The sequence below is a fragment of the Zosterops lateralis genome (genome assembly GCF_965231275.1).
Source record: "Zosterops lateralis genome assembly, chromosome: 3".
NCBI classification, from domain to species: Eukaryota; Metazoa; Chordata; class Aves; order Passeriformes; family Zosteropidae; genus Zosterops; species Zosterops lateralis.
The window spans coordinates 44,220,957-44,244,809 of record NC_139764.1 but is presented as its reverse complement, the minus strand read 5'-3'; the positions used below and the strand labels follow the sequence as shown (position 1 = coordinate 44,244,809).

Below are 23,853 nucleotides of genomic sequence, written 5' to 3'. Positions count from 1 at the left end.
TATAGGCAGGCTCACTAAGAAACCACATCTAGGCTGCTATAGTGAAGGAAATTTACTGGCTCTTAGGTTTGTGTCTGCTTGCTGTCTTACAAAGTAGCCCTTGTGCTACTTAAATATGTGCCCTTTCTTGTTACCCACTTTGTCTAGCTTGTGCTGTTAGCTCATCAAGGCAGGAAATGCGCTTTATTTGTTGTGTCAATCTCATCTTTCAAACTCTGTCATAGCTAAGCTAATTTCAGAGAGTTATTGATGCAAATATTTTTATGCAAGTAAAAATATAGCATTGATTTTTTTTTTTTAGAAAGAACCAATCATATGCTCTGCCTTCTAGAAATTCAGTACTAATTTTGAAAATTTTTTTGTTTTGACAAGTCTCTTGACTTTAGTGTTGTTAAGTGCATAAACAGACCATTTGTGAGATTAGTCTTGATCACTGCAAGTTCAGTTCTCTTAAAAAATACAATCAGAATTCCTGAGTAAAATCTGCAGATATTAATCTGAACATTGTCTTGAAATTAGAACAGATATTGATATTTCAAGTCACCAACAACATTAATATATTTTATGTGTAACCACTGGGTCCTATCTGGGAGTGTATACATCCTCCTTTCCTTAACTCATATAGAATATTGATTTAAAAATTGTAACCTGTTGGTATATACCCTATTTTTTGAGTTTCCTGTGCAAAGAAGAAAAGGAACAGTTCCTACCTTTGCTTTTACATCCTACTGAGGAGGAGTTAATAGTGTTTCTCAAAGCTGATAGGAATGCAATTATGAATTCTTTTCTGCACTGGACAAAAATGTGCGTGGGGGTTAGTTTATCAATACTCTGTGTTTCCTCTGATTTCTCCTGGTAGCAGTGCCTATAATGAGAGTTTAGAATAAAAAAAAAACAAAACTGTGGCAAAACCATGTGTTTACTGGAATCAACATTTCTTTTACCTGCATACTGCATAGGACACTGAATACATGAAAACAAAATCTGAGACAGATAATGGAGGCTTTCCCACAGAGCCTGGTTTTTCAAGGCTCTCCACCACCCACATTAAAAGTGATGCCAAATATTTCAGTTGTTCAGTGAGCTGTTCTCCAGTCATTTATATTTCTCTAATTATGTCCAGGTGCATGAAACTTGTCCAAAGCTTTTGCTTGCATAACTAGTTTAAATATTAATAAAAACCTCCCTTCTTTTTTACAGAGCATTGATTTACACCACAACAGTCTGTAGATGCATGGGATTAGCTTTTTGCTCAGCTGGGGTCAGTCTAGTCTGAGCCACACAAAACTAATCCTGTCCATCAGGCAGTGTAAAAATAAGGAAAGGAATAAATGGCAGTGCAGTGTTAAAGACTCTTCAGCAGATAGTTTGTGCTAAGTATTTCTAAATGTCTGTAAAAATCATTGACAGGGAAAGGATACTCTCCCGTAATTACATCTTTCTATCCCAGGGATCTCAAGTGTGTGGTAAAACCAAGCCAGATTTCTTTGTCTGGAGAAGTAAATATATTATTTTTATTGTATTTTTTAAATTATTATGTTGTTTGGCTTCTGGAAGATATATTGATCCAGATGACTTTCCCTACTGCATCATAGGTAATATAATAAGAAGGTGTAAATTTTAGTTCAGACTGTTTTGTAAAATTGAAACATATAGAGCCAGATCCCTGAATGTCCTGATCTGACATCTGAAAATTTTCTTTCCTCTGTAGTCTCTGCAGTAATATATATGCATGTAGTGTAGCCAGTGTACGTTATATATTTCTCTGTGCTTCACCAGTGAGTGGACAATTTGTCCTTGAAATTTTTTTCTTAGTTCCAGAAGAATCAAATGAGTGCTCAAAATTCATAACAGAACTTTAAAAACCTAATGTACATCATAGCAATGAATTGCTTCACTTCCTAAGGTCTGTAGAGAATTTGGCATCTGCCTCATGTTGTGGTTTTCTCTTGTGGCTTTGAAGGGAATCTCGACTTTTAGCATTACAAAAAAACTTTCAGCTGCTGTAGGGTCTGTCTAATTAGTCACATTGTACAGTCCACAGATAATTACCAATGAGTAGACATCAGGGTCAAAAGTCAGACAGAATGTTCTTGCTCATCTACTTCAAGGAGAACTGCCATGTTTTTCAGCTTCTGTTTATGACCCTTTGAGGAAGGAAAGAAGGGGACCTGTTGGTTCTCTTTTAAACTAGGCAGTGAAAGATAAAACAAGTTTAAGGCAAATGTGTCACACTTACGTAGGGCAGACATGTTGAAGCTGTTCTGAAGTCACATGCCTTCAAGGTTTGTAACAGTGTCATGTTCCACTAGAGATAAGAATTCTTGTGTATAGGTGATCAGCATATATTGTTAATGGACTGTAGTTACTAGCTAAAACAGAAATGTTCACTGGGGTTTGTTTTGTTCTGTTGTGTTTTTTTTTTTCCCCAGACGTAGAAAAAACCAAATGCCAGCATGAACGCGAAGTAGCTCTTGGCAGTGGAGGTGCTTTCTTCCCGAGGGATATAAGAGTTGGTCACTTCATTCCCCAGTGTGATGAGCGTGGGAATTACCTGCCCACTCAGTGCCATGCCAGCAGTGGATATTGTTGGTGTGTGGATAGGGATGGAAATGAGATTGATGGCACCAGAAGCGGTCCAGGAGTTCGACCACCATGTAAGTGGCTGAAGTAGTTGTTTCCTGTGGGTATCTCTTCATCTGACTGCACTGTCTCCCAAATGTGGGGCTTGGTCCTTCGCTGAGATACAGCACTGACTTGGAGCAATGCGGATTTCTGCTGTCCAGTGCTGGTATGTCTCATGCCCCAACACACACTTTTCCTTTAGCTGGGGCATCTGGACAGCTGTGGTAAGCTTCTAAATAAGAATAAGGTTTTCTAACTTCTTCTTTGCCTTGAAATGGTGAGAGGCCCAGATAGTCTCTGCCCTCTGGGAGCTGTAATAGCTGACTTGCCTCAGGAAATGAAGGATGTTCCTTCCTACGTTTTGCTCACTTCAGCTGCAAAATAAGATAGATTTTTCTAAACATTTGAAGCAAAAAGCAATAACAGAGCCAAACATGAAAAGAACTATTATGTCAATTGCTCCTTCTCTGTCAGCCAAGAGGAAAATTTCAGAAGCTTTCTGCATCTGATTATAGTTATTAATGTCTGCTTATAGGGCTGTTTCCTTCTAAGAAGGATGACTGTAATTGTACCTCTGCAAATAATAAGGAGCCTTATTGTGCTGTACAGGCTAATTTTTTCCCCATCTGTTTCCTTCTCTATTACCCAGGTCTGAGCACAGCCGCTCCTCCTGTTGTCATCGGGCCCTCTGCTCGGCCAGACATGATCCCTCTGCCGCCAGGAACGCACTTGCTTTTTGCCCAAAGTGGTAAAATTGAACATGTTCCACTAGAGGGAAACAATATGAGGAAAAATGGTGCAAAAGCCCTCTTGCACATTCCAGTAAGTAATTTACTATGTTAAGTCCATATTTTTAGAAGATTCTTGATAAAGATGAAAGCTGCTGTTTGTCTACATGCCTCTAATTTAAGTTGAAACCACAATTTTTACTCTTCATTAAAATTTCAGTATCCCATCAATTTGTTCCTGAAAATTCCTGACCTGACTAGTCAAAAATCTTAAACCTAAGGTACAGAAAAAAAAAATTATTTCCTTTTGAAGGATGGCTCACAATAGATCGCAAGACAAAAATCTAATCTCACATGCCTCCAGCAGCTCTTCATATAAAATCCTCTCTATTCACACTTCTATTGACTTTCTGACTCTGGTATAAAAGTTTAGGAGACCTGCAATAACAGTAGGTGGAGAAGTCCTTTTTTCCATTCCTACTCCCTCAAAGTTGTTTTTTTTTTTCCTAAGTCTTAATCTATTCCTGTTTTTTTCAATCAGTTGTTTCTACTTCTTGGCTACACATGTATTTTTCTTTCTTCTTTTTTTTGCTTCTTCCCCATGTGTAAGCCCGGTGGGTGGTAGATCATTTTCCCATGCTTCTTATTACCATCTTGAGTATCTTTTTTCCCTAGAAAATGAATTCCTGATGCTGAGAACCTCTCTTTTCCACCACCTGTGTCACATGCCAGCCCTTTTCACTGGCAGTTTCATCACATTCATTTGTTTTGCCCAAGGCCTAGGGTTTCCGTTTTCATTCCAGTGTCACTTTATGTGTAATAGATGGCAATATCAAGTAAAATCAAGGGTTTATCCCTTATGTAAAGTGCTGCTGCAATAACATTAAAAAAAGTAAAATGCTGTATGAAAGATGGTGTCGAAAGGCTGAAGGTGGCATGATTCTGAATACTTGTCACTTAGTCTCATTATGTTCTTGATCTAACTTTAACTATTAATTAAAAGTATCTTGAGGAAATAACTTCCAAGAGATAAGACGCAGTTCTTTCTTGAAACTTTCAATTAAAAGGAAACTTTCAGTCTCTGCTAGCATTGTTGACTTTGTGTTGTCTGTGATGTGTATTTGCAAAGTAGTACCAGAGGTGTTTAGACTGTTCTGTAACCCACAGAACTAACACACAGTGATGCTGTTTTAATTCACGGGTTTGGAACGTCTTTCTAAGAAGCTGTGCTGCAAAAGCAGCAACAGTGATGGATTTGTACAACTGTTGCTTTACCCATATAGTCTCTTTGATTTGCCTGGAAGAGGAAATTTGAACTCTAAACTCAAACTCTAGTGCTATCTTCTTTCTGCCTGAAAAATTGCATATAAATATTTCTTGCTGAGAATATACTTTCTACAAGAATGATTTATGTATTATTTGTTTAAGTTAACTTTTATTTTAAAACCTTACTTTGCTAGAAGTTTTTAGAGTCAAATGGTGCTTCATAGGATGTACAGCCAATAATGCATGACTTGGATGTCAGTGCAAGTCAGATTTGATAGAAGTCACTATTCCCCCTTAAAAGGAAAGAATGAGAGGAAAAACATACATGAAAGGGTGATGCAGTAAAATGTCAACATGAACTTTCTTTAGATGGGTATGCAGGTGAAGCTGTAGAAGTCAGACAAACTGTTCAGCTCAGTATCTCCAATGCTTCTTGGAAATAATGCTGAATGATGTCTGATAGTTAAGAGACTTTTTACTGGAAGTATTTTTCTAAGATATTTGGCAATGACTGTTACCCAATGATTTTTCTTGGCCTCTCCTCCCCATTTCCCACCTTTCCTCAAGAACTCTGTTTCTTCAGGCTTGAGACTTAAAAGCATAAGGTAATGCTGCTGATGAGTAACTGTTGTTTATCCTAAGCTCATCTAACTTGCCTGTTGTCCAACAGGACAAAGTTGTTATTGGAGTTGCTTATGACTGCGTGGACAAGATTGTTTATTGGACAGACATCAGCGGCCCTTCGATCAGCAGGGCCAGCCTGCATGGTGGAGAGCCAACAACCATAATCAAAACAGGTAACAGCACAAAATTCTTTCTCCTGCTACTCCCTAGGAATGGCATTAGACTTGAATTTAGTAATATGTACTTCCTAGGTGTTGCCTGAGCTGACTAAGAGTTATGTTTATATATTAACATGAAATACTATCAGAGGGTGTCTTTGATTTTTGTTCTGCCAAGCAAGGTAGCTGCTGGATAGCTGAGATTTTTTTATATATAGATTTTTTTTTCTCTCCTGAACTCTGCTTGTCAGCTGCCTGCTCTGCTGAGAAAGGACTGGTGAGCATGGAGGTTGAAGAGAACTGCCCTCTCTTCCTTGGCTTGGGGATCAAACAGCTGAAAAGTTGTTAGAAACCATTTCAGCTGTGATTTCCCCATGCCTGCCACTCAAGTTGTAACATGGAAAGTGAGTAAAGCCACCTTGTTTGGTTTTTACCCTTTGTAGTTGTCCAAGGATTTGAGAATTAGACTAGAGGGTATTGTGGAGTTAGTGCTTATCCAGTTTGTATCTTGTTCTTACATTCAAGACTGCTGCTCACTGCAGCCCATGTTAATTTTCATTAGAAGGGTTAGGTGCAAGCCTGTGTGTCTTGGATGTTAAACCCTTTTATTGGGTGGATAGGGCTAAGGGGAAGGACAGGTTTAGAGAACAAAGTGAATGGTTGGGGGAGGTGTCATAAAAAAAAATTACAGCAGAAGTAGCTGGAGGCAAATTTTCAATACTAGTGTCCTCAAGGTCCTAGAACACTGGTGAAGTCAAGATACTGAAAGAGGTCACCTTTGCTTTGAATCCTTTGCAGACATTTTACAAAATCTTATGAAATCATTTTAGAAAAATGATCAGCCAGTTATAAAACTCTACAATAAATTTGATTTAGTTTTCTTTGGATGTGTAGAGAATCCCTTCCTGGACTTTGTGCTTTGGAATAATCACTTTTTGAAACTCCATTCAGGCTCTGAGGGACAGCCAATAGATGGGTGTGGTTTGGGTCCTACCATTGTCCTAGGAAGGATAAAGGGAGAGTTTAAGGCCATCCCTAACCATTCCAGCAGTTATGGAGCTTCATATTTCTATACTATTTGATGGCTGAGGTATTTTGTAAGGCTTCTTTATCCATCTCAATGTATTTGATGAAAGGGACTCTAACCTGCATTACAATCCTGTGCTTGCCTGTGCAACTTAGAAACTCTGCAGGGAAAAGATTTCACTTTGCACTATTAATGAATTTTTTTTCAGGATCTGCACTTTTAAAAATGGGAGAAATTACTATTTCTAAATAATTTATATGGATATGAATGTCTGCCTAATGAGAGTGTGTGCAGGCATTAAAATCGTTGCAATGTATGAAATGTTGGAAAATTATTTGTGAAAGCTTTCAGCTGAACTTGATTGATTATTTAAGGTAATTCAAGATGCTTCAATGCCACAGGGAAACCTCAAGAGTTTTATCTGGTATAAAAAATATTGTATTGATGAAGCTTTCTCATTAATTCTGTTGTTCTGTTGGTTGCATAGGATGTGAATACTTTTCATGAAGAGGCTAGGAGAGACGTTTGCTATTACTTTTTGTATGTAAATGGGCATTTAAATAAGGATTCAGATCAAAATAATATTGAATATTCAGCAATCAAATGGATATCTTCTGTGCAGGCCAAAACTGAAACTTTCAAATTTCATGAAATAGCAAAATGCCTCCCCTTCGGAAGACTCATGAGAATTTTTTGTTGTTGTTTTGATCTTTGCCTTCTTCCTCCTGTGAGCTCCAGCTGCTTTCTTCAGTTCATGCGTATTTTTGTGGAATGTACTACATTTTTGGTTGGGTTTTTTTTAAAGCTCTTGTGATCCAAGTTGTGCTTGTTGCAAAAACACTGTTTAATTGTGGAATCCCATCCTTTATCCCTGCAGCTGTATAGGCTGTGGAGGTTTTCTCAGCTCTGCAGCTGTGGCAGCAAATTAGGAAGGAGAGCTTTCCTCTGTGGTAATTGCTCAAAGTCCTATCAGCTGTGTGTGTCTGTACAAACCTGCCCTCAGGGACAGAGCCTGGGACTGTATCAGGCTTGATGACAATATAGCAGGAACATATTTGTGCCTCTGGAAAGACTGGTGATAAATGAAGCCTTTAAATATTCTCTTACCCCTGCCTCCAAGGGGGATAGCTTTTTCTGGCTCGTTATCAACCACACAGAAGGGACATTGACTTTGGACTTCTATAAATCTCCTAACATATAGCTGACATAAGGAAATTGAAACAAGGAAACTATTCAGGGAGCAGGGGCTCCTAGGAATCAGTGATAGCAAATTTTTTGCCTGCTACTGTCTTCTGTTTCCTAAAAGAGTCTGGGAGCTCCTCCAATACCATTTAGTCAGTAATCTGATCCCAGAGACTAGGGACTGTTGCCACAGTCACCTCAAAATGAGGCCACCCTCAGCAGACTCTGCCATTAGCTAGGAAAGAGTTAGGAACATTTGAGGGTCTGAAGTATATGTGAGGTGCTTTCTTGCAGCTGACAGGTTTAACTCCACAGAAGCACTCTGAGAAATAAAGGAGTAATGTGAAGTCAGTATAACTGAGTCAAAGTGTGCTCAAGAGCCCTCAGGAGTAAAGAAATGCCTAATTAACATTTACTTTCTTGCCCACCGCCCTTCCCCTCCGGCCATGAGCTGTGAGTCAGAAACAATGGGAAACATCTTGTTTGTTCCTTTCCACCTCTTCAACAATTAATATAAATCTAAAATGTCATGTGTGTAGATAAAGTGGTAAGTGTAATCCACTGGAGTGGGAGAGCAGAGGATGCTTGAACTATTGTGCAACTGTGATTCACAGCAACATCACAGTAGCAAAGTCTAGAGAGCCCTGCCGGAAGTTCTGAGCCAAATGCCTTTTCTCCAGAAAGGTTGCTTGTGTCACATATGTTTATTTAATGGCTGTCAGTGAATAAACTTAAGAATTAAAAGAAGGCTTACAGGACACTTTCCATTCAGTGTGTGGATCAGCATTTGAAAGGTGCTTTTTTTTCAACAGCTGCCTGGTATAAAGGGTCACTTCGCCTCTTTTGGGGAATGACCATGTACAATTCTTTCCTTTTCTTTTGAAACTGAAATTGAATGAATTTTTTTTTTTAAACTTGTCTTTGGCTTCCTTAAATTCCACATGGCCTGCCTGATCTTTTTCAATGGAACCTTGAAAAAAACAGCAGTTTCTCATAGTGACTGAATTAAGCTCTATAAATTTTTTCTGCATCCAAGTTAAAAATTACTAATGCTAGAGCAGTAAGATCATTATCTGCTATTTCCTGTTGCTTTTGGAACAACTAACTGTCCAAGAAAAACTGTGTGCATACAGTTCTAAAATGTGTTCCAAAAAAGAATAACTCTGGAAAAACAAAGAACTGGATCTAGATTGCATCAGTTAGTTAATGGCATTGTCTCTAGTGTTTAGAATTTGATTTTGTTTAATTGTTGCATCAGGTAAACTTAGCGTAAATTTAGTTCTCAAGGGGGTGCCATGTATGCCAGTACTAAAGAAGGAGAAATATTAAGGGTTATAAAATCCATTTTATGGCTTTACAAGGATGGTAGAATAAGATTTTGACACTAATTGCTGCTCCTTTCTCCGTTTTTAACTCTATATTTTCCCCTCCAAGTACAGTTTCTGTGTGTGGTGAGTTTGTCCCATATGGAACTTTTCATTTTATGTCTTTATGAGAGTTTTGTGTATTTAAACTTTGAGGTAAAATGCATGTTCACTACTTCCAAGTGATATAAAGTAGCTTTTGTTTAAGCACAGCCAGAACACTGAAGAAAATTGATCTCTGTTAAAGGTTACCCTTATGAGGCTGGCACAGTGTATTGGAAATAATAATAATGCCTAGGAATGCTTTTCTCTGTTCTCCTGCAGACTTGGGAAGCCCTGAAGGGATAGCTGTAGATCATCTAGGTCGCAACATCTTCTGGACTGACTCTCAACTGGACAGAATAGAAGTGGCCAGGCTGGACGGGCGCCAGCGTCGCATCCTTTTTGACACTGGTTTGGTGAACCCCAGAGCAATTGTCGTGGATCCTGTGAGAGGGTATGGATGTGTTGTCAAGAAACATGTGCAAAGCTTGATTTTATTTATCTGACTATTTAACAGACTGAGGAGGCACCTGCGTTCCATGCAGAACCCCACTGATGGAGTAGGGCTCTGGGTTCAGGTCAAGCATCATGGACTTGCATGTTATAATAAATTGTGTGTGCTAAGGAGTAAACAACAAAGGTGCCTTTGAGGCCCATGCATATTCTCAGGCACAGAATGTACATCCAAGGGAAAAAAAAAAACCTACTACTAAAAATGGCTATTAATAGTGAAACATCAGAAAATTAACAGCCCTCTCTGAGGATCTCTGCTGAGGATAAACTACTCTGATTCCATTGTGTGTTGCTTACCTGGTACACTGAAAAGAAAAATATTGTTTCAGATGGGTCCCAAATGTATGCCAAATACTCTTGCTTTAGCCTGAGCATTCATAATGGGAAGGGAAATGGAAGAACTCGAATTGTAGATGTATGTTTTGAATGGCCCTCAGAACCATTGCAATATAAATCTTTTCAGCTGGCATTTTGATCATAAGCTAAACAACAGGAGGCAAGCATTTCTCCTTATGTCTGAGCTTACTCCTTTTGTTTTTAGTGGAAGTATATTTGCTGCATTTTTATTACACTTTTTTGACTTCTATATCAAGGTGTAATATGGCCTTTCTAATTTATTTAAAAGATTTAGGAGCTATGTGTTACTTTTGTGTTCTTAGCATTTTCTTAGTTACAACAATCTTTTGAGATTAGTCCCTGTCTTAACTCTAGCCTTTTTCTGCTTCCTAAGAAATTTGTACTGGACTGACTGGAACAGAGAAGCTCCTAAAATTGAAACTTCATACATGGATGGCACAAACAGAAGAATTCTTGTTAAAGATGATCTGGGGTTACCAAATGGACTGACATTTGATCCTTATTCCTCAATGCTGTGCTGGGTAGATGCAGGTAAATGGTGGCTAAGATATTTCTTTGTGATGGTAGTAGTGTAAGTATGTCCAATCCTGAAATTATGCACAGCCATAGCTTTTGGCTTTAATGATTTATTCATTGCTATTCACATGAGACTGTGTGCAAGCTGAAGGGTTTCAATTCTGATCACAAAACTTTATAGAAATGCAACAGATCTGTGTCTGTGTGTCTTGTATGTGGCTATTTTTTAGGTAGTGCTTAGTGCTTTGTAGAAGTTGTTGGTTTAAGACTAGGGAAAACCCCCAGATTTATCTAATCTGCCTGACAGAATGCCATCCTGGCACTCTTGTTTTAAGGCCTGAGGCCTTAAGTAACCTGAGACCAAGTCTCACTTATATTTGACTGAGTAGAGTCTTGAAAAATCAATGCACCCAAAAGATCAAGGGATTAATGTTCTGCCACAAACCCATTGTAAGTTTTGTGACAGTGCCTTACCAATGGGTGGGGGGGAAGTGTGCTTTTAGTTCTCATTTAATTTTTATCTTTTGGCATCTTGCTTCTCTTTCACCCTGGCAGGGGTGACTCTGGCAGGGATGTCTTCCTGCAGAGGTGCTCTTACACTTCAAGTCACCTTTCAAATTTTGGATAAACTAAAATTGTCAAGCTCTCTTTTTCACTGTAAAACACTTTCTCTATCCTTCAAATGTATCTCCTTCTGCTATGTCTAGTTACTTTATCTCTCTTCCTTTCTTGTTCTCACATTTGCACCTTCTTTTTTGTCTAATTCTGAAACACATTACTTAGGAAAAACCTACTGGTGTTTACATTCATTACCAGTGTTCCCAGCCTGCAGAGACTTTACAGCTAGACTTTTTTGCACCCTATTTGTATCTATGAGTTAGATGTTCTTCCTGGAGTCTCACCTTCGTGGCCAGCAAACATTTCAGGAGCATGCTCACCAGACAAACTGCAAAAATGTCTTCCAGAGGAGGTGGAACCAGTTAACGGCTTAAGTATCCCTCCAAAATGGAGGAGACCCTCTGTCAACTTCCACACCAACCTGAGGATTCTGGAATCCATAGCAGGAATCTCAGCTAGTGAGCATTGACCATGGCTGCATGGGACATCTGTGTTTCTTTAACTTAGTGGTGTGCTCGGTGCCATTAGTACTGGAGTATTTATCCATTCAATTTTTGGCACATGCATGCATGTGACATGGAGGAAGGCTTTGACCAAGGAACACACTGAAAGATTTCCAGGACTTTCCACCCTGTTCATGCTTGAATATTTGTGCTTGTTTTTCATCCCTGATGAGAGCTCTCTTGTTCTGATTCAAAGGCTTAATTGTTTTACTACATCCAGGTACCAAGAGGCTGGAATGCATGAACCCTAATCAGCTTGGTCGACGAAAGATTGTTGAAGGGATTCAGTATCCTTTTGGTGTTACAAGCTATGGGAAGAATTTATACTATACAGACTGGAGAAGGTATGTTATCTGGTAAAGAAATTATGGAGTACTTTTATCTTTTTTTTTCTCCCTGAAAAAGGTAGAATCTGAAGGATATACAGCATTTCTTGCCAGGCCTCTCACACATTCCTGTTTTGTTGCTTTGTTGGCAATAGCTGAGGCAGGGTGGAGAGGATATGTAGAGCTGACCTGTTGATGCTGCCAGTTAACTGAGTTTTCACTTTTTAGCATAGTGATTTGTCCTTGAAGAAAATGCTTTTAACACTGAACATTCTTGGGAAAGGAGTGGGCAGTAACTTGTTTCTCTATAGCAGCTGCGTTGTAGAGGGCAGACATTCATCACTCTTGGCTTTCTATGCCCTATATTATATGAATGTTCAATCAAAAATAAGAGGAAAAAAAGTGTTCACTATCTTGATGACACTTTCTTTATTGCAAATGCTCTAAAATGTTGCCATATGAACAAGACTTAGAGGTTTACTTTAACTTCTGGGAAAAAATCCAGTCCCTGCATTTTAAAATAAATATTTTTACTTGATGTAAATGGTTTTATGGGCTCTATCAGCAAACTCTTACCCAAATGCCTCTATCGATTGCAGCAGCAGTAGCTATTACTGTGTGTGAGGATTTCCAAGTTAGAAACTAACATCTGGGATGGGCTGTTCTAGAACAGGCTTGAGGAGTAGCGTGCTACAGGTCTGTCACTTGACTGCCCTTTTATACTTAGGAAGGAAGGAAGGATTGCTTATGATTAGCTGTATTCCTTCTGGAGATCAGGCTCCACCTGGAATACATCACTGTCCATAATTGTTATGCTTAGTAGCTGCAATGTCAGCTATACCACAATACTTGTCAGAATGTGAAAAATATGCCAAAACTACCAACACATACATCCTTCCTGTAGAGGGACATTGTCCTGCAGTGCAAGTACCTTCAAAATTATTAAGGTGTCTCCCTGATAAATTTCCTAGCTGCCTAGAGTGAAGGTCATAACATACTAGGTTTGTTCAGGAAAGGTGATGTCTTGGGGGATGTTGCTTCTGGTACCTCTTCCTAATTGTAAAAAGGGAGCAACTTCAAATTTTTTTCACTTCTGGTTTTGTTTTGTTTTGTGGGGTTTTTTTGACTGGTTGGTTGGGTTTTTTGTTGGTTTTCTGGGGGGATTTTGTTGTGTTGTTTGGTTTTCCCCTATACTTTCACCTTCATGTGACTTCTATGTATTTTCTTGCACATATGGCAGGGATGCTGTTGTGGCAGTGGATCGCACGATTTCATTAGAAAATGATAACTTCCAGCCTCACAAGCGCTCACGGCTCTATGGAATCACCACAGCCTTTGCTCAGTGCCCAGGAGGTAATCCAGATGATTCCGGAATTTTTACAGCTGTTTAACACCTTACTGTATAAATAGACTTAGTAGCAGCTCCAATTTATAAGCTGCCAACTGATTTGGGGTGGTGCTTAAACTTCTGTTTAGTAAGAAACTAAAAGCCACCTAATTCCTTTTCCATAAGAGCAGTTGTTGTAGCTGTCGCATTAAACCAAAACTGGAGGGGGAAAAGGGGCCTGTTCTATCCTTTGTGAAAGGATGTGTATGATCAAGATTAGCATCTGACCTGCCAAAAAAGCTAATATATTGTCTTCTGAATTGAATGCTATATTTATGGCTTGGGTCTTACTCAGTTATTAAGTTTAAGCTACAGCAATATTACGGTCTTCCAGATGACCTTAATGAGATCCAGTGTTTTTCAAAATGGAATGTTCAGAAAACAGCAGGTAGTAGAGTAGCTGAGGACTGAGCTGTCCCTTCTGCTCTGTTGGATGTTAAGTTTTTCAGATTCACTATTGAAAAGAGGAAGAGAAGAAGCTGATACCCTTGAAGTATAACTTGGGTTTTGTGAAGCACTATCATCATGCAGTTACATCATTCTTAGCAAATCACAGGAGAATCATTTGCTGTTTTTTATTACAATATGGCTGGAATTACGGGAGTTGTGCTATTTTCCTTTGGGACTGAAAAAAAAGCTTACAATAGTTTCTCTTCAAATTACTTAATATATGCAATAAAAAGTAATTTAGTGGAAGTTTTGGCTCAGAGCTTAAAAATACATGCAGATATTGTAATTAAAAATCAGTTATATTGTTATTACTAGTTAAGTCACAGACCCAGTTTGGTAGGCAGTGTAAAATTAACATTGTGTGCTCTGAGTATATGCTTATACCTATAATATTCAGAACCTTGGTGTCATTTCTTTCTGTGTCTTATGTCTGTTTCAAGTGGTTTTCTGGATGGATCCCTTTCCTCTCTGATCCACTGCTTTTTGGATTTCTCTTTCATTTTACTCTTTAATGTTAGCATTTCCCCAACCACCCAATTTATTTGTGTTTGTTTGTTTTTATGGATCATTCCTCTGCATGGTTGGTATCTGAGGATGATGTTCTGTAGCATTTGGACTTTGTCCCCACTTTGCCCTTCTCTATTTACTCATTCACTTCTTGTCATTCTGATACCTGTGGACATGTGGCCAGTTTTATGAAGGGTATTTTAGGAACAGCCCACTTGATTCACATTGCCTCTTTCACTCTGATATCTTAATCTTTCTTTCATGCAAATGTCAAGTTGACACAAGGGATACGGTGACTCTTATCTCCCCAAAGCATAGTTTTCTTCCACTCCTAATCTCATTATGGCTTGTTTCCCTAGTGTAGCCATAAATCTTAACATCTCTTGTACGTGTCATGTCTGTTTCAGATTGTGGGTTTGCATTTGTTTTTCTCTGAGGTTTTGCATCTCTGTTTTTTTTCCAGGACATAACTACTGTACGGTGAATAATGGTGGTTGTACTCACCTCTGCTTGGCTACCCCGGGAGGCCGTACCTGCCGCTGCCCTGACAACACAGTTGGAGTAGATTGTATAGAGAGAAACTGAGCGTTAAAATAAGCTTTAGAGCAGCAGACACCTTTTGGAAATGTGCTGTAAACAGTTCACTCCTATCAACACAGTCAGGCCCTAAAGATAAGTGCTCCATGCTGCTAACAGCAAGCCACAATGCACATATGCAGACACACACACACACACACACATACAGAGAAGCTGTTTCTGTAGCAGTTAAAGTAAGACACAGCTGCCCAGTTGGGTCCAACTTCACCTTATTCCTTGTAAAATTATCTGTTTGCTTTTAAAGGTAAATGTGGAGGCCTTAGTTGCATCTGCCACAGACAAGGAGGATGTGCAAAATTGAAGCAACAAAACACAGAACAAAGTAACAAGAATGGAACTACTCAAATCCTGAGCCTGAATTGTACCTTGGGATGTGCAGCAGTTTTCTGCAGAAGTGGTATGCTTAGCCTGTCAGATTTGTAACTGGGCTTATCTCTAGCTGAGAAACAATCAGGAAGTCCCAAGGATGAACAGATGAGAGGGAATACCCAGTAATAGCACATATTTACTGCCCAACCACATTCCTTCTCACTACCAGTTCTTTCACTTCAAAAACTTGAATCTCAGCTTTTGACTTCTGTACTACAGAAGTACTTTATCCATGTGTTGTAAGGATTATAATTCTCACTCTGGCTCAGGTGATCCTTTCCTAAACTACATGATTTGTTATAATCAACACTGTTTAGTGGATATATTTAAAGTTTTTGTTAGGTTTTAAGAGATTTATCTTTTTTCTGTTTGAGGTGGATTCCTGAGTAGTTCCCTAAAAACCACTAAACTAAATTTAGATATTTTGAACAATTGCTGATAGGTCATCAAAGAATGGATGTTGATTCATTGGGAGACAGGTGGGTTTTAAAGAGATAGTCACATTTGTTTTCTGAGAGGTTTTAAAATAGTATTTCTACGTTTGATTCTATAAGCCTCAAAGTGGTCTCTGAATTCTATTTTAGCAATCTTTCTTCTTTAGCAAACCATGCTATGCTTTTTTGTAGACCATAAGAAACAATGGCATTTAAAATCTGATTTTCAGAGAGCTCACTTCTGGTTTGGTGTTTAAAAGAAGAAAATACAGTGGTGCCCCATTTATGTGCCAGTGTTCAGTAACAGCAAAAATGGTGTTCTGAAAATCAAAGTGAAGTTGATATTTTCATCATCACCAGTAAGTTTGGAGAGGGAAAATCTAAGTGCATACTTATATGTCAAATTAACAGTGCAAATCCAGAAGTGAGGTTTGGTTTCCCTACTGTGTTGGGAAGGAAGCTTGCCTGCAAACCAACCTGTGGCAGAGCAAAACAGGGCTTTTGAGGCTCCTGCCAGAGCACATTTCACTGTGTCATGATCAGAGCAGTAAGCTAACATCCCCATTTCCTTACTCCCTCTTCAGATACAACAGTGACAGTTTTAAACAGAGCCAGTTCTGAGTCTTAACTGAGTGACATCTTCCTCTTTAATTGTATATTTATCATAAAATAACAGAACATATAAACATTTTTAAGATATTTTTGTGTAACTTTTTATAACTTTTAATTCATTCTATTCATACACTTAATCAGGTATTCCTTACTGTAAATATCAAAAATTTGTTGAAATGAAGGTGCTTGATAACTCTTTCTCCAGAAGTATTCACATATCTGGTGAAATATTAAAGTTTACACTCTGTACAGGTATCTACAGTACAGTCAATAAAAATGGTTGGTTTTTATTTTCTATAAAAAAGAATGTCATGCCTCTGGAAGAAGAACCATGTGTTGTCTCAAATATATTTTCTTGTTGTGTTCTGGGTTTTAGCTAACTCTAGTGATGGTACTTCTCTTCCAAGATGCAGCATTATGGGGGGGGGGGAACTACTGTTGGGGTTTTATATTCTGGAAGCAGTAGGATACTTCAAAACATTTACATGAGAGTGCTTGATGAACACAAGCACTCTCTTATGGCTCAATCTTTTGGCTCAGTCTTTTTGCCGGTTGTAAATTCTTGTTTACCTTTGTCAAGTAAGCATAATTCAGTTATCCCATACTTCAGACTTCTAACAGGGAAAATATAAACAAGGACAAGAATAAAAAGGGGTAGAATTTATCCCTATGCTCAAAAATGCCCCAGTACTGGGTTTCTGGGTGATAGAGTGCTTTGCAAGGAGAATACTACTGGGATCCAAAGACTGACATTTGGAGTTACAGCAGGAGATTGTTGGTGATCTGTTTTGGGGACTGCACATGGAATTGGACTGTATGCACTGATTTATGTTTTTGGTTTTGTTTTTTTTTTTTTTTAATTTGAATCAATACAATGTTCCTCTTAATGCATTAGGATAGTTATTAATTTACTAAACACTAGTCAGCTAATTCTATGCAAATCAATCAGCAATGACAAAGATGTCAAGGAAAATACACCTCAGCAGAACTTCTAGTGTTGATAAGTGAGCTTCTGAGTAGTCTTTGTAGCACAAAGAGAGAAACAATATTATGTGGACTGAGTTTTTAGACTGAGGAACTCAGGTATCGTATCTGGGAATATGTAGCACTAAATGAGGGGAAGCTTCAGCAGATCCCTGTCAGTGGTGTAGAGGTGGAAATTTGCAAAACCTCAAAGTTTGCTCAACTTCAGCATTCCAGTCTCTAGAAATGAGGAACTTTAAAAAACCTCTAGCATGATGTTCTGTTTCCCAGCTAATGCTTGTTGCTAACTTCAACTGTTGTAGCTCAGTGCCAATGTTCACCTAAGGCAAAGCTGTTCCCTCAGGGAAGGGAGGCCAGTATCCAGCCCAGTGTACCCCAAGTGAGGCAGACAGTGCCAGTGAGGGTAGCTGGGTTCAGCCAAGGAACCAGAACACCAAGCAAATCTGCAGTGGAAAGAGTAGGTCTGATGTCAGGCTGGGAAACTGAGTCAGCATCATGGATCATGATCAGGTTTGGGCACAGTGACCAGGATCAGCGATTGCCAGCCACGTGCACAGTGGTGAGGCAGGCCCACAGCCACACTGGAAAGTTGGCCAGGACCTGAATCAATGGAGTGCCTGCCTGTGGCACAGCTCAGGCAAGGACCAGGGTGAGAGCCACAGCTTTAAAGCAGCCTTTAACAGCAGAGAAAAAGGGCTGCCTTCACTGAGAACCCCCCACAGAGCTGTTGGAGGATGAGCCTCTACTGAAGTTCCCTCAAGTTTTCTTCACACCTTTTGCTAACTGGCTTGCCTTGAACAGCCAGCTAAGCTTCTAGTGCTTGGGTGTTCTCTGCGTGCTGGCACTCCAGAGTTCTGTATTCCTGTAGCTTTCTCATTGAATCTTGCTAAATCTTTGGCCTCTAAAATGATCAGTAGTGTTAAGTTCCTTGTTTTAATCACAGTCTGGCCAGGAATGTCAACTTTTGATGACATATTTAGCATTAGCCACTTGAGGATATTCTTCCTGTGTCTATTGTGTTTTTTCACTTCAACGTTCACAAGTATTTTAGATGATGAAAATGTGAATTTTCAGTTTCCTTCTTCTAATCCTAGGGAGTTAATGGTATCTTTCTCTAAGACAGGGTTTTCTCCTGTTGACCTGGGTCTAATTCACCTACTCTGTCCTTTTTCTAACTTTTACTTGTTTGACTGTTCTAGACTCACCTCAAGAGTAAGTAAATTTCAGACATTTTTTTCCATTATGTTTGCGGTTAAAGAGGTAATGGAAAATATGATGTTTTATTTGATTATTAATTTTTTTTTCTTATAATAGACTGGGATTGGTAGTCATATCAGTCTCTGGTTGAAGAAAAGATTCTGTGTAACTGCAGTTCATGGGGTTTTTGCTACAAAAATCTGTAGATTCCCAAGTTTTCCAGGAATGAAGAACAATTGCTTTAATGTTTAAACAAAAGACAAAATACTTCCTAGAGCTATTCCAGAGGTAAGTTAAATGTTTTCTTAAATGTGTCCATTTAAATCTTCTAGCACACATGAAAATATTTACTGGTAAGATTATTGATTATGTTTTCCAATCTTGTAATAAGTAACAAAAAGTGAAACTACTGAAAGTAGGAGTGGCTTCCTTATGACTTAATTGGATGATTTGGCTACCTTTACATCTGAAGGGTGTTTGAAAGCCCCAAGTTTACTCACTTTTTAACTTGCAAATAACCTTCCTAGTGGTAAAAATCCAGTGTGGCTTCCTGAAGCATCCTGACCAGTGTGTTGTTCCAGGCTGACAAACTGCTTATTCTGCAGTTATCCACTTGCACAGTTTTGTCACAACACATTAGATTTTTAACTTGCCAGCATATGATTAAGGATGACAGATCACTACTAGGGGATAATGGCCCCTCCATGGCAGTGTCACAATGCATCAGTTTAACCTATGGTTAAATGCAAACTGGGGGGGCTTGTGTAGTATTTCATAACGTATTCTTGGAGAATCTGCTGGGGAAGAAAAAAAAAGCCAACAGGATGTGAAACACATATGGCTATAGGGAATACAGTTGTGAGAAGCCCCCTGCTTGGCCTGTCTGTAAGAATGAAATATTACCTCCAGAACCTGAATCCCAGGCTGGGGATGTGGTAGGAGATTGTTTGTGAACTGATTGAATCACTTTCTTTGTTTAAATTCCAGTCTAATTGAAGTCTGTTCTTTATCTTATTTATAAGTTTAGGATAGTGTGGCAGTAAAATTGGTGAAAGGTCAGTATATTGCATCCTACAAATGCACATATTGATGAGTCTGGAGCTGTGCTTGACAAACAAAAGGCTTGGCTGGCAGTGGAATGCAGTGAGTGACCTTCCCTGCTGCTTTGTGGCAAAGCAGATGGGACTGCAGTAACTTAATGGGGGTTTTGACCAGAAGGATTCTGGAGCTGATGAATGGGGACAAACTGCCATTCCCTCAAATAACCAGGATGCTGTGTTTCAGCCTTTGGCTTCTTAGTCTTCAGTATCCATCAGAATCCATTTATTTTGTGGTGGTGTTACTCACTCCAGGCAGGCAGTGTTTCCTACTCCATGGGGTGTCTGGAACACACAGAAAGCACACCGAGGAGCTGTGTAGTGCAGGGCCTTTGACATGAGGAGAATGGTTGGCTGTACAGATCTCAGTCAGCACATGGAACCTCTGGATCTCACCCAGCAACTTGCACAGCAGCGATGGGGAAATCTTCTGAGGAAGTTCCCAGGGTTATAGTGAAAGGGAAAATGTGGAAGGCAACTGAAGGTTTTATGGCAATGGATGCAAAAGTGTGTGAAGTTTGGGAAGTGGGGTAAGCAATTAGCAAGATGATGGTTGTACTGTGTATTTGAGGTCTTCAGTCAGTCCAGTAGTGTGCTGTGGGTGCAAGACTAACCTGCAGAGTAACTGTGTTACACTGGATTTCAGAAACCTTTCCAGTCTCTTCCCTTCCCACTAGAACCATACTATCCCAGGCACTTCAGGCACTGTTGATTCCAGATCCTATTCTGTTTGAGGGCAAAACCCAAGAGCAGGAAGTTTTGTTGTTTGCATCTCTGTTCCCTACTTTATGCAGATAAGACATCTAACCAGATGAGGCAGAAGACAGTAATAGTCCATCCAGCTCCCAACAGAGGGAGAGCATGCTGCCAAGCATAATTTTCCCCATTTCTGACACATCCCCAGATAGCCTGGAGAGTCACCGCTGGTGTTTCATGGTGCAGCTGCTCCCTCAAGTTGGTACTCACAAGTAATACCCACCTGTACCACCTTTTCCAGGACTAGATCCCCTAGCTATGGCTTTCTGTGCACATTAGCTGTACAGCAAGTGTGTTACAGGGACCTCCTTTAATACTAAACAGCAGCAAAGTGTTAGTGTGCTAAGAAGCTGGTAAACCTATCCAGAAGCTTGAATCCAGACATCTCTGTTGTTGCATTTGTAAGCATGAGATTTATCCCCTTGCGTTGTATTACAGGCTGTCTTATTAGTGATTAACATTTGAGAAAATGTATCTTATGTATTTTTAAGTGATTGCACCATGTAATTAATAATTTATTTTAGTAGTCTATTGTCATTTCAAGCATACACATATGGGATATGGCAAAGCACACATTTCGTCCTCTTCTAGGCTTTTGCTTCCCAAGTGACAATGCAAACATGGCACTGATTTCTTCAAAGCAGTAAAAGGCTGATATACTTCAATCAATTTCTGTGCTTATATTGCTTGTTACTAGATTTCTGTGCTGATAGGCCACACTGGCATTTTTATCTGATCTTAACATGAAGAACCCATGGGTTTTGCTTTATAGGTGCTTCAGCCTAAATCCTGGCATGTCTGCTAGATTCTGTACTGCTGCACCCAGCTAATAAGTCAGAAGATGATGTCTGATATGGCCTCTTGCATCTCTTAAATAAAGTGTGCTTGTTCCTGGGCCAAAAACATTTGATATGAGGTATCTCCTCCAAACAGACGTGTCTGTGCTCAGTCATGGCAGGAAAACTTTCAGTAATGATAGATGTCTGTGGTCTTCATGTGCTTTACCCTAGCTGCCTGTGATATCAGGCACTCTGCTAGGTTTTACTGATTAATTTTATGGACCTGGACTCTGAAATTTGCCAGTAAAGATGTTTTTAATTCTACCCATTGATTAAGACAGAAAGGAGGAAATTGCTTCTCTTGTGGGATTTATGTGCTCCCTGTGAAAGTTCAGTCCTCACTGGGTGTTCCCTGGAATCCACACTTTTCAAGGTTAACTTGGTCGAACTCCTATTTGTCTGTCTGTTTCTTAGTTTGTCTGCTAGATTGACTGCCTGTGAGAAATGACATTAGGGTCTGAAAACCTCTGTAAACTGTATATTTGTTCTGAAATAGTATTCCATTACTAGTGGAGCAAGAAAATTTAGCTTCATTTTCATTCTCTCTGGTGCTGTGACAAATTTATGTTCCTGCAGTTATGCAATTCTTATTTCTTTCATTTTGAGCTTGGTTTTTATTTTAATGAAGAATCATAAAAGGAGAATGAGCATGTTCTTCTATAAAAAACCCTCCTTCAGACATTGTTTTAATAAGCAACAAATGTACAACAGTTAAGAAACACACAGGAAGAGTTTATTTCACAGATTTTTATCCAGAATATTTTTTTCTTCTAGAACCACAGCTTTTATACACATGACCCTCAATAACCTTGACTCCAAAAGGCAAATAAAATTACCAACATACATGATACTATTTCTCAAGTTTGTTAACTATATGCATTCTTAGAAAATTCATGGAGAAATTTGGATTGTAAGGAAGCTCTGGAATATGTCAAGTCTTCAGCTCAAAGCTGGTACAACTTCCATCTAAACACAGATTGCTTACGACCTTGTCCAGTCAGCTTCTGAAATCCCAAAAGATGGAGATGCAACAGCCTCTCTTGACAACATCTCAGCCCTGAACCACTTCAGTGTTGAAGTCCAAGTCCAATGGGAATTTCTTCTAATGTGACTAGTGGCCATGGCTTCTTGTCATTTCCCCAAAAAGGTTTGGTTCTATGCCCTTTCTTTAGGTGGTAGAAGACTTACACTAAGCTTTCATTTAGGGAGTATGTATGTTGGAAGCTGGGATAATTGGTATCTTGTCTTTTCCTGGTTGTTCTGAAAGTATGTTATTCTTTGTGGCTCTTGGCATTTCTGTCTTGTAGGAGCCCAAATCCAACACACTAACTATTTGTGCATTTTTTAGTCCTGGCTGAATTCTTAGAGCTAATGATTTCTTAGACCTACAACCCCTCTCCCCTGAAAGCCCTTGGACTGAAAGAAGCCCTGGAAAATGAGAGCTGTATTCATACCCCATGTGAGAGGGGAATTAATCCACCAAACTTTAGGACTAACATAAACACAGGAGTCTTCCCACTGTCAAAGTGCAGCTGAAAGGCTTTTGGATACAGGAAGACATGAGTACTTAGAGGGAGCTTCACTGAGAAGAATGCTGTGAGACACACAGAGAGATGTTTCCTCTGAAGTTATGCTGGGCCCTAGACAGGGTCAGACTATTGAGCTGGGTATGCACCAGGTGAAATTTGGACCTTTTAGTGACTGTGCGGGAGGGGATATGAAGGTCTCAATGCCACATCTATGTTGAGTAAGATCCTTTCTGGATCTGCTCCTCATTCCTTTTGTGCAATTCACTGAACAGTGATGGCTAACAGTGTTATTTAGTGTCAAGAGATATTCTGTGCCAAATTACTGACTGCTTATAAATATTTGGCATGAAGCAACATTAGCAACTTCAAACTCACTAGTGGGATGTGAAAATTTCCAAAATTTAGGTGGTTAAAAGCAAGGCTATTAACATAGGTATCAGGTTAGCAACTCAGCTGTCAGGCTGCAGTCTTGAATCATGAAGTTTGAGCACACAGCCCTCAGAATTTGCTGCAAAGATACACTTGCTGCAAATGCAGGATGGGGGCTAAGTGTTTTCTTAAAAGATCAGTAGGACAAGAAGGACCAGCATCCAAATGATTGATATTATGTTGAAGTAAAGTCAGGATTAATGTTGTCACAGGTAAGGGAGCCTTATGAAACACATTTAAATAAAGATTCTGTCATTTCAATTACTAACAAGGCATAATATGAACAAAATAATGATTTTAATATAGAAATCTGAAGTATAATCATGGAATTGAAAAATTAAGAACTACTGCTGTATCACAGAAGGCTGTGCTGGAAGTGACATCTCTTATATTCTGTATCTCTCTGTATTTCAGATTCTGCATTTGTTCTGCTCTGGGTTGCCATTGCTCTCATGGATTGTTTAAAAGACAGCCAGTCCAGAGATGAGATACTAAAACACTCAGCAGCAAAATACTGCAGTGTACCTTCAGGCAGGTCTCAGAATTTATTCCTTCCTGCCAATGTACACCATCAAGTTGTAAAACAAACCTAATGTTTTAAATTTTAAGTACTGTATTACTATAATCAGCTAAATAGCCATCTAACTACAGTTTGTCATCCTCAAGTTAGCCATAATATTGCACATGGTTCAGGTATAATTTTCTTAATGCAAAACTGCCTGGTATCACTTAAATTACAGTAATTTCTTATTCAGCATTTCAGGTGGGTAGACACATTAATAATTCCAAAGGGAGAGCCTTCAGTTTTCTGTTTGTT

The 23,853-nt window shown here is 39.2% G+C and overlaps 1 protein-coding gene across 1 annotated transcript in view; it reads left to right on the top strand.

Annotated features, from left to right (window-relative positions):
- The window catches only part of NID1 (nidogen 1), a gene marked incomplete at its 5' end in the record, with an annotated part of 42,845 nt that extends 26,311 nt beyond the window's left edge, over positions 1 to 16,534 (top strand). The window contains 8 exons of the mRNA XM_083857474.1: positions 2,433 to 2,657; positions 3,275 to 3,447; positions 5,290 to 5,416; positions 9,299 to 9,470; positions 10,260 to 10,417; positions 11,744 to 11,867; positions 13,090 to 13,202; positions 14,657 to 16,534. Of these exons, the coding sequence (XP_083713600.1) occupies positions 2,433 to 2,657; positions 3,275 to 3,447; positions 5,290 to 5,416; positions 9,299 to 9,470; positions 10,260 to 10,417; positions 11,744 to 11,867; positions 13,090 to 13,202; positions 14,657 to 14,778 (1,214 nt within the window). The 3' untranslated portion in view covers positions 14,779 to 16,534. The remainder of the gene's footprint in view (positions 1 to 2,432; positions 2,658 to 3,274; positions 3,448 to 5,289; positions 5,417 to 9,298; positions 9,471 to 10,259; positions 10,418 to 11,743; positions 11,868 to 13,089; positions 13,203 to 14,656) is intronic.
- Between the last annotated feature and the right edge of the window lie 7,319 nt (positions 16,535 to 23,853).